The sequence below is a fragment of the Colias eurytheme genome, chromosome 5 (genome assembly GCF_061535395.1).
Source record: "Colias eurytheme isolate Ceu_HAF_F1 chromosome 5, ilColEury1 Martin Lab GWU primary, whole genome shotgun sequence".
In the NCBI taxonomy this organism is placed as follows: domain Eukaryota; kingdom Metazoa; phylum Arthropoda; class Insecta; order Lepidoptera; family Pieridae; genus Colias; species Colias eurytheme.
The window spans coordinates 6,838,065-6,856,127 of record NC_142984.1 but is presented as its reverse complement, the minus strand read 5'-3'; the positions used below and the strand labels follow the sequence as shown (position 1 = coordinate 6,856,127).

The window sequence follows — 18,063 nt, the reverse complement described above, 5'->3', positions numbered from 1 at the left end:
TTCAAAAATAATTAAAATATAAATGGAGTACCTAATGTACTATTTATACAAGCGAAATATTATAACGCATAGGTACTTTTACTTAAAATTGTATGTACCCAACGGTGTGTTTCATATCCCTAAAACAATAAAGGAAATCTGGACACATTTGTGTTTATTAAATCAGTCCTAATCATTCCATATAAGTTACTTAATAAAATATTCACTAACCATATCACAAGTGATTCCAAACTTCCCGGCGATATTTCATTCGCTTGATCCTCTTATTATGTTATTACTTATCGCAGCAATAAGACAAGAGTAATGGATAACAAATTACTATAAATGCCCTTTATTATCTTGGACGGAATTGTCAATCGTATTGCGTAGGTCTGTGCTTGCTTGTTTATAGTGTGTGTCACTGAACTGGTGGGATGGCTAGACCGATATTGATACAATTTTGTTTGGGTGGATTGTTACACGGTTCAACCCAGATGAGATTAGTCAACATTTGTTGAGAATTATAATAATTTAAATATACTTAAAAAATGTTTTACTGTCACACAAATAAGTACATTCTGAAATATTCGTACAGCTCGATATTTTATACAGAATTTATTTATTATAATAAAACGACACTGAAGTTTGAATTCCACAGTTGTTTTCAATCCGAAAATCCGTCCTGTTCACTAATTAATACTTTCTCAATTACTCGTAGTGTTTTTTGTGTAAGAAAAAATTAATTGTAAAAAGAGGCGTAGGTACTTTTACTTAGTTAGGTACTTTTACTTAGTACTTTTACTAATGTTTATAGATAAAAAATATGCAACACTGTTATTACATCAAACAAAAACAAGTCCAGTTCTTATACTACTAACGTTACCGACATTACCCTTCGAACAAATTACGTACTGATAACGCGCTTATCAGCCGGCTATCCCTGGGGTCGGGAACACGGGACGAATTCGCTTATCAATGCCTTAGTACAATAATGTGTTTTTGCGAATGTTTCGAAGATATTTCGCACTTCTTACGGGATGTTTACATGATATTGCTCTTATTTGAGTCAAACATTTTTTGCGAGATATGCAAAATAATACAATATTATTTATATATTATATTCTTTACATTTTTTTTTGTTTCTTCTAGCGAAAAAGAAATTGTCTAAGAAAATTTAAAATAGATAATTTACTACGATTGATTTAATCATTGCAGAAATTTAGACAAAGTTTGCAATTTATTTGCCTGTAAGTATGTATTAATCCTGTTAGTTTTTAAACGTATTTAGCTATCGTATTTATCTATAAATATTTTTGTTCAGTCATATTTTACACATAATGTTGTTTACGTAGTACCTAAACCCTATTCTGTTGCGATCATCAACAAACATTTCTTGAGCTAATGTACTGTAAAAAATACATTACTGTTATATCTACAGAATATATGGTGTCGTTATTTTTAACGTATATCTACATAATAAATAATATATTATACCGTCTCTCTATTTTGAAGCAAAAATAGAACGCGTTCTAAAAATTTTTAAATAATTTATTGTACTGCCAAAAGAAATATGTACCTGTTATTTATACTTGATATATTTTATAAAATGATGTCGCCTATACCTAATAAGAAGCATTTATTATATTGCACATGTTGAATAAACGTTTTTAATTATGCAAAAAAAATGTTATTTCTATGTTAATTAGTGGGTTCCCGCCGCAGTCCAATTATTCTGTCTTCTAATAACAAAGGGTCGGCTTTTTAGAACCAAATTTGTCTCATTTTGGGTATATATGTATAAGCAATCCCATGCAATAATATGTCTGTAGAATGTATCATCATGGAAGTGTAGCGCTACATTAATTTTTCTATTTAATTTTGAATGCTTATTACAAGGAATTTCCAAATAGTACTAAGAATCAAAAGGATTCAAACCTTATTCCACATAAACCATTCTACAATACAAACCCGTTTATAAATCCCAACCCTAAAATACTTCCCGTAAAACCGTGAAGTAGATTGTTTCCAATATTCTGGCGGAAAGCAGCGAATGGATTTGGTCAAATAGGGACCCTTCCTTGGAATAGGATGTGCGAGCGCTTTCCGCGGCTTCATTCACCCGAGTTATCTCTGTTTTGAAAAGGAAATGCTGTAATATTGTGTAACGAAGGTGTGACTTGAGACGTGTCAATATACGTAACACAATGGACCATTGTCGTCGCATTATTTGTGGTCGGATATCGCAAATGCGTTTCATGAACGAGGTTAGATTAAATGAGTGAACGGTAATGTGACACTAAAGAGAATTCTTTATGTTCTACCTTTTCTGGGGTTATTTTTGTGATATGAGGAAAAAGGTGTGTATAGAAATAAATACGCGTCATTCATAAAACTATTCAGTGGGTCTTTCCTGCAAAATATACTTATTTTATTACTTGTAGAGCAATATAAGAAACGACCTAAAGTAGTCGCTATTTCCCACTCACAAAATTTTACCCAAATTGAAAATGTAAGAACACAGTTCACACAAATAGTCAAACAACTTTACTATTTAGAATACTTACTATATTATCGTAGTCGGTACTGCATAAAGTTTTTATTTATTATTATAAAGAGGCCTGTAACCGCTCAATTCTTTACAGAACACTACCGTTTCAGTCTTTCATAAAAACCTCTATACTGTTCTTGTTAATGCGAACATTTTTACATATCCCCGAGGCTGCAAGCGTTGTCTAGACTCGGGCGTATTTCACAGAAATGCGAAAAGGTATGTATTAACGTTTGGTGGTGTGACAACCAAATTGGAGACGACAACATGCTTTTAGCGAGTCTCGTCGCAAACCCCTGCGGATAGTGGAATCGCATCATCGCGGGTGTGGCTTAGTGGATAAGCGAACTTTATTTAGTAATTGCATTTATACTTCATGAAAGAAACTGCATAAACCCTCGCTTTTACCTTGAAAAAAGTAACTGTTTCTGTGCTATAATAGTGTTATTTTTTGTATATTGGAGAACCGTCAACAGTTTTAGTTAGAATTTGTTAAAATTAAAAAGAACGACTGAATAACTCAGGTAAATAAAATGTATGTGCTTTCTTTTTTGTATGCAAGCTTACACCAATACATTGTATATTGAATTTACTGCATCCAATACATATTGTATTGTAACATTTTCAGTTTCAAAGTTTAGTAGGTATACTAATGACTTCAGCTAGAGCCGACGCAATATAGCTCATAAGTTTGCTCTGTTGTTTCAGGCAAATATCAAACGATGAAAAGTTTAGGCATGAAGAAGGTAAAATCCGAAAAGGTACACCTTTAAAACCAAGGACATCGGAAAAGTTGATTTAATCATTCGATACTTTATTGTCTACGTTAGTATTACCTATTCAAGGTATTTAATGTAAAGGTATTCTAATGAAATAGTAGTTCTGTTATTCCAACCCCTGTGATTTAGACCAAACCACAATGCCACGTCTTTGCCAGTAACTATAATAAGACATTGTTTTAAGCAGGTCTTTCAAAACCGTAGACAATACATTAAACAAGCTACTGTAAAATATGTTTATTACTGACAGTAGTTTTGTAAAGAATTTCCATTAGTAGCTCGCCAAAAGAATAACTTAAACGTGGTTCATTTGTTTTAAATTATTACTATTTTGTACCTAGTTCTTAATCAATGTAATGTGTTTGTTCAGATAAGCATTTTTACACATTCAAAATCATTTTAATTACCTTGTCAATTCTATTTACCTATTTACAATAATTATCGTTCTTATTAATATAGTTGAAACACGTAAAACGCACAAAATAAAAGCTTATATTAATTCAGCACTTGTAACCTCGCATTCCAATCCCATTCTATCTCAATCGGGTGACTAATACCTAAATTTAGTGCGGACAAAAAATAATCAAAGCTCCAAATATCAACCACGGCTTGTCTGACATCAATAAAAGAAGTCAACGTGAAGGCACAATTAGCTTGCATGTGACAGCTCGTTCGTCATCCACTAAGGGTGGATCAATAATTAATGCTTAGCCGAGCTAAACGGAACGTATTCCGAATGTAAATTAAAAATTATTTGTCTTCGGTATTATTGGGTAAGATTAGCGATAAAATCGATGGATCACGGCCAATTTATGTTAATTATTTAGTTAAGATGTTGATGTCGCGCAGATTTGGGTATGGTCTGTTTCAGTGTCAGCAAAGAAGGCAAAAGTTCAAAATAAACTATTCACAAAGCCTTATTAAAATGCTAATCCTATACATAAATCAATTTAATTACCTACATCGTCACAGCGATTTGCAATAAATTATCTCCGAATACCTATATTATATTATGTAACGTTAGGCGCCAATAATCGCATCGAACTAATCTATTCGACTGTGACAAAACCGGATAATTAAGGCTTACACGGATATCCGTATCGATTTGGTAGTCCTTCTAAAAGTATTTGTTTTGGCATGTTTTATAGATATAGGTTCTAAATTAGAAGATGTTTGCTATCATAAGATTAAATGAGTAATTCTGTAACATGCAGATTCATATGATAGCTCTACATATATAGAATAATTTGTAATGTGATACATTTGAAAGATAAAACGTAGGGTAAGGTTAAAATTTCACACACATTTTTAACTACTGTTACTTATTACTGTTTCTTATTATGTTCCTGTAAAAGGTACTTACTAAGGTAAACAGGATAGGTAAAAAGGAAATATTTTAAGAAATTGTTACAATTATTTGGCACAATAGCCCGAAAACGGTTTGTATCAGTAAAAATTGCATATTAATAAAATATTAAGGTTAGTATAATTTAAGAAACATTGACGGGGGACGAATGAGAAGGGTTCACTGGCCGCGCCCAAAACCAATTAATTTGACCGGTCATTCTTGGCGTAATTAGTAATATATTATTGTTATAGGTAGTATGATGTTCGATCCAATCTAATTCAGAATATGAATAGTGAATCAGGGATATTATATCTAAGAATATTCAATTATTCCTGCTCCCGAGTAGTATTTTATTATATTATATTAATCTCCATAGTTTATCTTAGTTAGACCATTAAAATAAAATTTATAAAGAACCGTCTACATTTTACTTACCCAATATCAGTCGAGTTTACCTTTATATTAATTTTCTTAATTCTTTCATTTTACAAAACCTAACCTAAAGTGATAATTTTTTTTAATATAAATAGCCCCTAAAAATCATTTATACCTACTCTCACAAAGATAATGTCAAGCGATACAATAGATATACAAGCAATACATTTCAGTCTAAAATCCACACAGCATTCGAAACGAATGCATTAAATCGTTTCGCAAACCCATCAAGAAATTCAAATTAACCGCTATTGAAATCCTAACCACAGGTTGCATCAAACGCCGCCCGTTTAACAAACAGACGACAATCGATTCTGACTAATCCAGTCCTTCAGTGGGCCGGGCAATTAATGCCCGGATATCCTGGTATCGATTTGCGAAGCATTTGTAGGTAGATATAATATATTTATAGGTCCACCCTCGCGGTTCTGTTGACCGCTATAATATTCACCCTTGTTGTAGTTGCTATCGCTGCGCTTTTAGTATTGAATTTGCTAAAGGTAAACTTGATGTTGTAGTACAATATTTGACGCATCAGATAATAAAAGTGAAATATTGGTGTTAAGTTTTGTAATATTTCTATATTACAAAGTGATAGTGAGAATTTTTTAAAGAATAGAACAAATTCGATAGCGAGGCGGGATTCTATTATTTTAAAAATTCTCAGAAATGCACTATGAACTATCCCAAATAAAGATATTCTTATGTTTTAAATATATACTTATTGATTAGTTTTGATATTGGTTATGGTATTACGACAAAGGTTAAAAGTCTGTACATATTTCTGAATAATATGTTCGCTCTTTCACAATATTGAAACTTGTTGAAATTAAATGTTGGAAAAGAACACATACTTTCTCACTAGGTATCTGAATTTTGATCATACCAATTTCCATTGATTTCCACGCTCTATTTAATAAACTTTCAGAAGGCACACAAGACACCTTATCTAGATCGAATTAATTCCTATCTAAGGGGATTTTTACTGAAGCCGTGTGGGTAATTCTATTTTCCCGGGATTACAGGGGTCGCTGCATGCGTTGATTTAATTATGAGGCTCTATGCTGTGTGATTGAATTTTTCTCCCTATGGGCCTTGTTAGAAAGGACAAAGGACCCATATCAATAGAGTTTTTTTATATATTTAGAAGCACTTATTTCAACGCTCTACGTATTTCTATACAGTAATTTAATCTGAAACTTAAAAATTATTTCACTCAACTAAAGTTCATTTTACTATGTCACATTCTTACAATTTAGTACACTTTAATATGTGAACATCAGTACATAAATTATGCATATCATGTGAGAATATACCTAGTTTTACTTATCTTAAAAGACCTTCATAAGAAAAAATAACCTTGAAACGTTGTGCAATACCAGTTTATTTTTCTTTTTTCACTCCTGACCTACATTCAACTACCTGATAAGATGTGTACGTGTAATTGATTTTTTATAGTCATCATGCATAAGTAGAGCATATTTACGTAATCAAAGGAAATATTGAAGGTTGGGTAAATGAAAATATTTATTCGTTCTAGTAAAAAAATATTTAATCCTTATTTTTCCCATAAATTATTAAACACTATAATAGCTCTCATATCATACTGAAAGATGCACAAATTCGTATAGTCTCGTCGTTCGCCTTCATTACGCTAACAAAAAGGATACAGTTATTATATCAACGTCTACGAGACGAAAGATTGGCAGAACAAACAAGTCAAGATATTTTCGCTCCACGGTGTAATGCAATTTAAAGTTTTCGAGCCCACATGAGCCTTTGGCGGTTGCCATAGCAACGCCCTCTGTTCCCCATGGCATGCTAGCGAAATTTCGGTAAACGCACGTTGTAAGGATAAAGGAAACAGTTTACTGAAGTGAATATCATTAGCTCATCCAAGGCTTGAGCCCCAATTCCATTAACGAAAGCATCTAACTGACATCGTTTTATAAAACAGCGGAACAGCTTTCAAAATTTAAATAAATTCATATAACATGCATGTATATTGTATATACAATATACTCATACTTCTATTCTTACTCCTACGTACATGATTGTTTTATGGGTATGTTTATTCGAACTTTTGAAGAAAAAAAACATGATGTTTGCTTGAAAACCTTGCTGAAATTAATTTTATTTATTGAATATTTTACAAAACTTTAACTGCCTAAAATAAATAGGTACCTACAGTGACTTGACAATTACTTTTTTAGTTTATTTGTAAAAAAACCTCTAGGTACGCAACGCAAATGCAAACCTCAATCAACAAATAATAATAAATACCTATAAGTTTATCTTCTATTCTTTCATTAATATTTATCCTTATATCCTTCTAGGTTATGATTTTTGTACCATTACATCAATTATGGTAAAACCATATTCACAATCGGATTGCGGAACCTTTCTCCCATATAACATTGAAAATGCTTCGTTTGCTTTCATCCTATTACATTGAGTAGGGTATAGTGATTCACTGAGTGGGAAAATCCAGTATTAGAACCCACTTTCATTAGTGATACGCTATGCATTATAATTTGATAGGCCGCGATATTATTGTAATAAATCAAAATTATTACGAAAGAGATGATAGTTATATGCGTAATGGTGAAGTTCGAAGTTTATGTTGAAATTGTTTGTTTTCTATGTATAGGGCTTTATCGCTTAACATCCCTGTTTATGTGGAAAATATACGTTTTTTTTTAACAATTAAATTCTGACATTTTACCTCATTGCGTATAATTATTTAAAAACACAAACAACAATCTCAATCAAATCATATTTACAAAATGATTGATTCAGATTTTCCTTCATTCTATTTTCAAATACTATCATGAAAATCTGGTCCTTGTATTCAGTAAATAAATGCACGAGGCATAAAATATTCTAGAAGGTTTTGTTTCAATTTATCAGATCCTTGAGATTGTGCTACTTACATGAGGATTTCCCGCTACGAGGTTTAAGCGACTTACATTTCTTATTTGTAGACAAAAGTTGCTTTTGTATTGGTTAAGTTGTAGAAAATGTAGCTATGTATGTAAGAATTATTACAAATATAATAATGTATAACCCGCAATATATTTATTTAAAAAAATACGTACTGTGTATGATCAATAATTGACTATTACAGCTTCAAAGATTTTCTGTTTTAAACCAAGCATTTAAAATAAAGTCGAAACTTTTTCTGTCCTTGCAGTTATATTATAGCTTAGATAACAAATAACATTATTATAATATAATATCCATGTAGATCAACTAATATCATATTCGTACCAAAAACAAAAATACTTAATTCATCTATACTTACTTGTATTTTCATTCCCCTATGCTTTGAAAAATATTTCTATTTCTTTTGAAATATTCCTCACATAAGCAAGTAACGCGCAAGTTCGAGATGCGATTCTAAACAAATTCACAAATAAAGCGGATTCCTCGGAAATATATGTCTTTCAATAGAGTTTCAGCGAGCGAGGCACAAGCTTAGTCGGATCTGTGGAGATAACTGTTCAATATTTGAATTCTGGATTTATTTTTATTTTATTTCAAACCAATATTGAGGCAACTCATAAATATGGCTAGGTGCGTTCGTTTTGTTTTGTTTGACATTCCACTGCGTACGTAGTACATTATGAAGGAGCCTTTCTAAATTAAGAATGGAAATTCAGTTATAAACATTTTACATTACCTATACAAATACGGTCTCTTCATTATTTATTTTTTCTTGATTCATTCATTCAATATATTACATACAATATATCTGTTTTTGAAATTAATAATAAACGCAGTAAAATACTGTATGTTATGTATTATCATGAAGTTGCGGTTTTGTTTCTCAGTAATAAATTCATTATATTATGAAAATAGATGACCTTTCAATATGCAGAATAATGGTTATTATGAACTCAGCATACAAACAAGATATCTTAAATTATTATATTAAATGTTTCTTCAATTAAAACCACTAACAAGGCTTTTTGATAATCTTGTTCGAAAAATAAAAAAGTAGGTACCTAGATACGAAATAAAGACTGATTGTAGAAATACCCCAGGTAGATATTTCTAGAACGTTACCTTCACTCAAATTGAGTTTAATACGTTCATATTAGACAAGAAACTTCAATTTCCTTCCAAATTACACGCTCACACAGAAAGGGTGAGACAAATGAGCGATTAATCTAAATTAAAACCATTATCTAACCCTTTCTCTTAGTTGAAACAAACGTGGTTAAACATTGTACTTTGTTGTTTTACCAGAATGATTAATACAGTTCACTTTGTATTAGATAATAGATATGTAGGCATATTAAATATTATTTTGTTTAAAACGGGTAGGTAAGTGATTATAAAAGTCTAATTAAAACTTATTAACCCTGCACGATCTGTAAAAAAAATAATGATGTAAGAAAACAAAAGACAGAAGGTACATTTTAACAGCTGTATCCAAATATTTTCCATTTTTTACTGCTCTTTACAAACAAATTAAAACGAACGAAAACTAAAATAAGCGCTAAGTTACGTTTCCACTATATTAGGCATATCTTACATTTCATTTTAAATTAATATATGCGTCAAACATCAACAAACTCATTTGCATGTCTAAAAAACATAAAATGTATCTTGCTGTTCATAATTTATTCGCTAAAGTGCGAAAAACATAATTACATGTAACACTAGAGATAATTACAAGCTGCGAAGTACTGACAGGGTTAATCCCCATCAATTATAACACGAACATTTTGAAGACTGTTCAGAAAATCAGATTCTTTTTGTTTATTAAAAATTGCCCTTTTAAGGTTGTTTTCAACTTTTAACTCTCTTGTAACTGTCTGAGAGGCACATTATTAATCATTCTGTCGGATAAAATTAAATAAGAATTTCTTAATAAGAGAGAAGAGGTTTTCTTTTAATTTTATTTTGTCAAATATAAATACTTCAAAAATAAAGTGAAAGTGGGTCACTCTAATAACAATACGAGGTGAGTGGAATATTTATTGTCACCAAAACCAATAATTTTATTCAAAGCCAAACACGTAACTACTATTCTAGCGTATATGGATTACAATCACTCGATTGTCTATTGTTTCATATCAAAATAAACAAACCAACAATTAGTTATCTGTGCAAATTGGAATCTATCAAACGTGTTGTTAATAGCGCTTAATGGACTTTAGACTAAATAAAATTTAGCGAAGTGAGCGCTTCGATTGTTTTAACATTGCTAAGTAAACACGGTGAGGTTATCGGGCGTCCGTAAATAATTATTACATTCGTCATTTGTCGATTGCTTGTCGGGTAAGCAACACGATGTTATTTCGATTTGAAATGATGCCGATATGCGGTTTTTAGTTCTGTTTGTATTGTCTTCGTGTGTGTGTTTGTGTGAGAACTACGATATGATTGTTGGTGACACGGTGCACAGGAAGATGGTGTTCCATCAGAGAGTTAAGGACTTCGCGATACCGTTCAAGAAGCGAATTAAAACATTGACGTATAATGATGCTGAAAAACGAACAATTAAGGTACATTTTAATATGATTTAAAAGTTTTAATTTAACTATGCTTACGTAGATAGGTGTATTTATTATTTCATCTATATAATATTCAGTCAAAGGACGTGAAAATTAATTACTTTTAAATTGATCAACGCAAACATTTTAATAAAAATCTGTGTTATTGCTACATTCCTAATTTTGTATACAAATACACAGTCACGACGCGGCCAAATGCAAATATTTTAATGACAACAAATCATTTACCGTCACCTTGATCGCGTCTCAATGATTTGTGACTATGCATTATCCTGCATTTTAAGATGGCAATTCTCATACAAACAGGTTTCGAAAGGAAAAGCTGTACCTAGCTAGTACTTAATAAGCATTCTGATCATTATATTATTGCTTCCGATATGCATGTAGGAAATAATGCATTCAATTGTGGAATGGATAGGGAATTTCCTCGCACCATATAATATGTATAAGTCACTCTCAAGGACATGTGTGCTTTTTTAATAAAAAATAGGCTTCGGTTCGATACATCATTACATAGGTATTATTATTTTTTTATATGTCGAACAATTTAAAATTTGTTAAAATACTCAAGATATTAAAATTTTCTCTTTAGTATTTTGCACTACTTTAACTTTTGAAAAAAAGTGGAACGAATTCTTCCACTGAAAACCTTTCTTCACAGAAAAATGAAGCTCTCCCTAAGGATATTTAAAGAGTTTCACCGCGGTTAACCGCGGGACGCGTTTTGCAAGTATGTATGGAAAGCTACATAAAATATTTTTGTTTTCAGGGTATAGCAGCAATAGACAATGACTTTTCCCACGCCAGCGCTAATATAACAGACGGAGGGGTCGGCTATTCACACGTCACAGTAAGAATGAAAAGCCAACGGCATCACCCCCTCAACTTTGAAGTCGAAATATATGTCTAGACTAGACTTTTGTGTACAAACTGGATTCTCAATGGGCTGTGTGCGATAGATGTAGAAGTGACTGTCGTATTTAGTTAACATATATTTTATAATGCTACGATCAGATTGCCGTGTGATATTTCAGTTTATGTGTAGGTACGTATACCTTCTTGTCTTAAAAGATGATTCAAGTATGATGAAAGAACGAGAGTGTTCGTGCATTATTTAAGAAATAATAATATACAATATTGTATTCACGAATAAGTAGGCTATGCGACTAGACTGCTATTGGTATTTTGATATGTGTGGTGTAGCTATTGTTTTCTGTGGTATTGCTATAATAATAGCACTATTTCACGATTTATCGTCACGTTTCCATCAAAATGAGTGTAAGAAATAATTGATATTTTAGTTCTTATATTTATTAGAAATAGTTTTATAGACTAGTTTTTTCCTAGCTATGCATAAGAATATCTTTCTTTAAATAAATGTTTATTCCTGTCTATCTGTTAAAATATATTATCATATTATAATAATTTATACCTTATAATTATCATATATATTATTAGGATCTAGTATTGTTTAAATTTTTTCACTGTTTTGTAACAACCTAATTTGATAATTACTATAAGATTCTTATTTACATTTTCTTTAAAATTAAATAAATTTCAGTTCGAAGAAGACTATTTTTTAACAATTATAATTATCTTAAACAGTACAGTGAACGTACAAATTTTCCTACTTTTCGCATTATATAACTTAACTTATTTATAAACGGAAGTTATTATTTTGTTTGTCACGTAACTATTGTCTCGTCTCAATTATTTATAAATATTATTATTTACTATCTAGTTTAAGATAATGTTTGCTACTAATGTGTAAATATTGAATATCTTTTGTGAGAAAAATATCAATACGATACGATCGTCACGTATTTAACCATGTAATTGCCTTAAGATGAATTTGTTTTGTACAGCTCAAATAGGTAAATTAACTTTATGAATGTGAGAGATTTGGAAAGATAGGAGGAAGAATGGAATGGTGTATTGTTACTTTAATAAAGCTATATAAGTGAAGAATTATCTTTTATTTAGATATGTATTGACCCTAATGAATCTAAGATAAATAATACTCTATAATATAACATATTATTATATATTATTGACCTTTTTAAAAATTATAATAACGTGAGTAAAAACCATTTTAAAATATCAATTATTTCCGCGTCTGTGAATTTTATTAAATTATTATTTTTAGATAACATAAATATAATCAACCGGGTCACTATAGGTTCTATTTTGTCCATTGTTTTATATTCTACCAATTTTTCAGAGTATATTAATAAGAAATATTGTTCAATGATTATATTATGATAAGATTCAATTGTTTTTTATCATACTTTGCTTAAATAAATATATTTAAATTTCTGCATTTACTGTGTATCGTTGTTAACAAGGATGCTACTCATGCTACTATAGTAGTAAGTATTTATAAACATTACAATTTATAATAAAATAAATTATCTTCATTACATCATGTTTGTGTCCGTTTGTGTGATAGCCTCTTTAATAGATAATAATTATACAAACATAGGTACCTTTTATATTTAAAGTTTTGATAATATACTCAAATTTAGCTTGTTAATTAATTTTAATATCAAACTTTCAGGCTATGGTACTTCTGTTCCCCAAACTCTTAAATAGACTGACCGATTTTCATGGAAAATGATTTATTTATATTTGGTGACGCTGAGTGATAAACTATTTTTATATAAACAGTTTTATTTATAACTAGATGTCCGCCCCGGCTTCGCCCGCGTTTTCCAAGAAAAACCCGTTCCCGTAGGATTTCCGGCATAAAACCTATCCTATGTCCTTTCTCGGGTATCAAAATATCTTCATACAAAATTTCATGCAAATTGATTCAATAGTTAAGGCGTGATTGAGTAACAGACAGACAGACAGAGTTACTTTCGCATTTATAATACATATTAGTATGGATTCAGTAAATGAAAAACGCGCGAAAATTTATTTCATCCCTCGTCAAAAACTACTTATGTACCAAAGTTCAATTTACAGTTCAAACAACGAACTTTTGTGTCCTCTACTTAACACTTAAGCTGAAATAGAATTTATTATCAGATTTAATAATTTCCTTTTCCGAAGGCGCAAAAACATCAGAATCGCCGATACGAACAAAAACAGTAATAAGATTAATGGAAAACACGAAACACATTGAAATTGTATGTCTGCAAACAGCCTATGATGGCGAGGTTTTTGTTAAAGAGGACTCTAATAAATCAGACAAACCGTGGTGATCCTAACAAGGATAAATGAAAATTATGGATATGATATGATATATTTATGTCTAGAGTATTTGTAAATTTTTATTCAGAGTCATCTGGCAAACTAGGTAGGTTGCAAAAGGGTTGCCCGCCTTATAAAAGGATATCTACATTCTACACTAATATTATAAAGAGGAAAACTTTGTTTGTTTGATTGTAATGAATAGGCTCATAAACTACTGGACCGATTTTAAAAATTCTTTCACCATTCGAAAGCTACATTATCCACGAGTAATATAGGCTATATATTATCACGCTAAGACCAACAGGAGCGGAGCCACGCGGGTGAAACCGCGCGGCACAGCTAGTAAAAAATATAGGGGGGGACAAGAATACCTAAGGAAAAAGAGTCGAACGGGTAAAGAACTGTTCTTTAATGGTTTACCAGTTGGTAAGACATAAAACACTAGAGTTTTAACCATTTCAATGTATCCTGACGTGCTAATTGTATTAATTTAAATCTTATATGGAATCATTTATCATGAACGTGTTAAACTGTATTAAAAATATAGACCGTAACATTCACTTAAAATTCCAGGCACATCCAACAAGGTGCGTAAATTCATGTTTTAATCGTAGCACGGAAGTTGCAACGTTCCCGAAGGATAAACAAAAAGGGTTGGGTTTTTGCGGTCGGCCCTTCCTTATTAATGTAATAACTGACACTTTGTTTTATGGGAGTTAAAACTTCACTAGTTTATTTCGCGCCCTAACATTTACGGAATAACGAAAGACGCTCCGCTCATTATAAATTTTATAATACGGTCTATGAAGACATAAAAAGTTTACGCACAAATTAATCCCTACTTTTAAAACCTTTCACTTGTACATGAAAAGTTAATTTCTTAATCAGCATAAAATTTTGCGATTCATCTGTTTATTAATACTTAGGCCTAATATTTTTAAAAAACGACTATCGAATCGCGTGTTTACGACACCATGTTTTGTTTATATTATAATAAAGCTGTTAATTTATACGTAATACAAAAACAATTAACTGTTAGGTATGTATTCATATGTGAAATTTCCTTGGGTTTAACATCCTGAAGCTTTATAATCAGCATAATCAATTAGAAGTAGATAGAAGTGTGATATATTATTTACTGTGAGTTGTGACTTATTCATCATTCGTCTTATTTAGTAGCTATATAAATATGCATTAGGTACCAAAACAAAAGCAATGCCTAAACAATTTTCAAATCCTAAATCCGCATTTCCAAACGCAAAATAAGCCAATTGCAATTGCAGTTCTATTTTTACTGAAAATGTTAAAACAAAATGCTCCTTCACGTCGCTGGAAAGCCAACACGTCCGGAGCCGGGCTCCAATCGCAGTTCAAACTGTCGTCGTCGACATTCGATATCAGACGAACGTTTCGAACATTCAGGAATTTCCAATATACAACCCCTTTCTGATCCTTGCCTTAATATTTGCTTAGTTTAATATGCACCTTATGGCTATGGGAATAGAGTTGCTAGTAGCTTTAGAGTTTGTAGGTTAGTGGAAAACCGTAAGTTTGTTAAACTTCCACGTTCTTATAAAGGTAAATTCGAAAGAGTTTCGAATTTATAGTGCCGTATCGTTACTTCTTAAGCCAAACCTAGTACTGGAATAATTTTACTTTGTACGTGCCTGAAAAGAATAATATAGATTTTAATTTTAAAAGACATTTTTCCGTAGCTGTGTATTGATATTAATTAAAGTTCTAAATGACTATTAATCTTAATTATATTACATTATTATTTTTTATCAGGTAATTTATAAACATATAAATAAACATAAAAACCGCATTTGTATGATGATCAATATTATAATTAGTATCATTACAAACCAAATCAAACATAAATAATATTCATTAAGATAATATCTTAATTAAGTATTTAATTGTTTTTTTAATACTTATGTGTTTTCTTGTTGCAGAAAATAACCTCAAAACTGGTTTTGTGGTTTTGAAAACCACAAAACCAGTTTTGAGGTTATTTTCTGGGTGAAATAGATGACATAAAAAAAGAAAATAAAACAAAGAAATAATACAAGTAGCTTTATTTCTAAATTAATTTATGTACATAGTAAATTAAGAATAAATTATTAACATTAAAATAAAGAATACATATTGAATATATTCTTAAAGAACAAAAATGTATCTAATACATTGTAAAATACACAAAAATACTTCCTCTGCGAACACCGTTTCCAACTAATGAAACACATTAACCATAATTAGTTCGCAAACTAATAAATAAATTGCTCCAAATTCAGCGAACATTTCGGGGATTTTGTTTAGAAGTTAATAAGACTGTGTCTGCGGGTAACCCATCCATCAATCAGGATCTGTCGGGCGGACTAATTTGCTCGTTTGTTTTGCCTTTAAACCTCCTGGCTTTATAGTGATAGGTGTTTGATTAAACTGCCCCTTTGTGTACTGCTTCATTGTCTTTTATTAAACTTATAACATCAAATTTGTCCATGGATTTCACAAGATTATTGAAATTTAGGTCTATTATTTAAATATGCCTTGATAAGGAAAGAATTATTGCAGGTACCTGTACATTTAGTTGAATTATTAAATTCGCAGAAACTTCTTTCAATTCATTCGACAAACAATAATATAAATTCAAATGTAGCTAATTACAACACTACTGAAGAAAATCTCAAACTCAAAAGTAATTTGGGTACAATAAAAACTTTTCACAAAGCGTATTTGAGGAAAAACGACGAAAGGGAAAATGTATTTAAAAACTTCTAGACAAAAAGGGACGAAGAGAAACGGGCAGAACAAATAAAAAGTATCCAATGAGTTTCTTTCCAGTTAGAAGTAATAAAACGGTTCTTGCTGAATCGTAGGGCGGCCCTTTGCACTGAGAAGTGGGAAGTATATTTGGAAGAACTTTACCCTTTAGTGCGGAGTGAATGGCCGACGCCGAACATGCTGTAAATCTTGATGGATAAAGATGTGCCTTTACATTACTACCGTTCTATCGCTCTGTAGTATGGTCCTTTTTGTTTAAGAAATAGTGTGTTAAAATTAAAATAAGATTTTTTGATGGCGACTAGAGACAAAAATATATTATTAGGTATTCTAAATCATACACGTTCATAAGATGTCATTATACAAATTTTCTTTAAAATCTTGTTCAGGATGTTTCTTGTATTTTTCAGTCAAATCTTATACTTGCGTATTTAATACTCCTTTCGTTATTCCCATAAACACCCATTAACTTGATTGTCTTAATATAAAAAAAATACAGAGAATATAAAAAATATTTTTCATGGCTTTACACAATCATTAGAACTGTAAAGGTGTGCGACGTGATTTCTCTTTGTTGCGTTCAATCTTTATAACAAATTGTACCTATGTATTTTCCTTCTTAATAAAAGTTGGTTACACCGCCTGCAATAATAGAGTGAAGACCAAGTCATTCGCAACGCACACAAATTATAATATTCCCTGAAAGTTCATTTGCAGTACGATCACGGAGCACTCTATGAAACTTGACGAAGGCTTTTGGCGGGGAAAGTTGCCGTTGCTAGGAGCAACGGCTACGCTGCGTCCATACAAATGACAAAGCAAAAGTTATTGAATTTTCATATCATCTGAATATTTTATGTAATTTCCTAATGGTATTACATTGAAGATTCGTGTTGTGTATGGCAAAAGATTTTCCGAATTTGTTATATCATTTCAGATTTTATATACCTAGTTATGAATAAATATTATTTGCTGTAAATAGTGTATTAAAATGTTATTCTTAATTTCTATTATTAATATTAACAACACATTTTTAGACTGACCGCGTATTTTATAGAATTAAAATATTATAGAGAATTGAAACAATCTTACCTGCTATGAGCTACTTTCAGTTTCCTTCAGAATCAGATACATTTTTAATATCTCTAATTGAAATTGATTTTAATGTTATCCATGTACACAACGGCATGAATGTAAATAAAAATCATTATAATATCAAACAATATAAAAAATGTTTTATCGTCACAGCAGTAAGTACATAAAAACACCTATATTAGATGGAAATGCGTCGTGCGTGGTATTCTACGTAATATAAATCATTGTTACGAGCAGTTTCTTGCGAAGAAACACATTTTCATTACTCGTTAGAAAGTAGGGACAGACCATAAAACCGATGTGTTACTCTACAAAAATACTGTGCAACTATAGAAATATGTGTGTTTATAAACTATAGAGGAAAAGGTACGA

At 30.9% G+C, this 18,063-nt stretch overlaps 1 protein-coding gene across 1 annotated transcript; it reads left to right on the top strand.

Moving 5' to 3' along the window:
- Window positions 1-10,202: 10,202 nt before the first annotated feature.
- On the top strand, window positions 10,203-12,083 carry LOC149908511 (putative salivary secreted peptide). Its single transcript, XM_090102296.1, has 2 exons — window positions 10,203-10,605; window positions 11,384-12,083. The coding sequence occupies exons 1-2, from the start codon at window positions 10,420-10,422 to the stop codon at window positions 11,522-11,524; spliced, it is 327 nt and encodes a 108-aa protein (XP_089958422.1). The 5' UTR covers window positions 10,203-10,419; the 3' UTR covers window positions 11,525-12,083.
- Window positions 12,084-18,063: the final 5,980 nt, after the last annotated feature.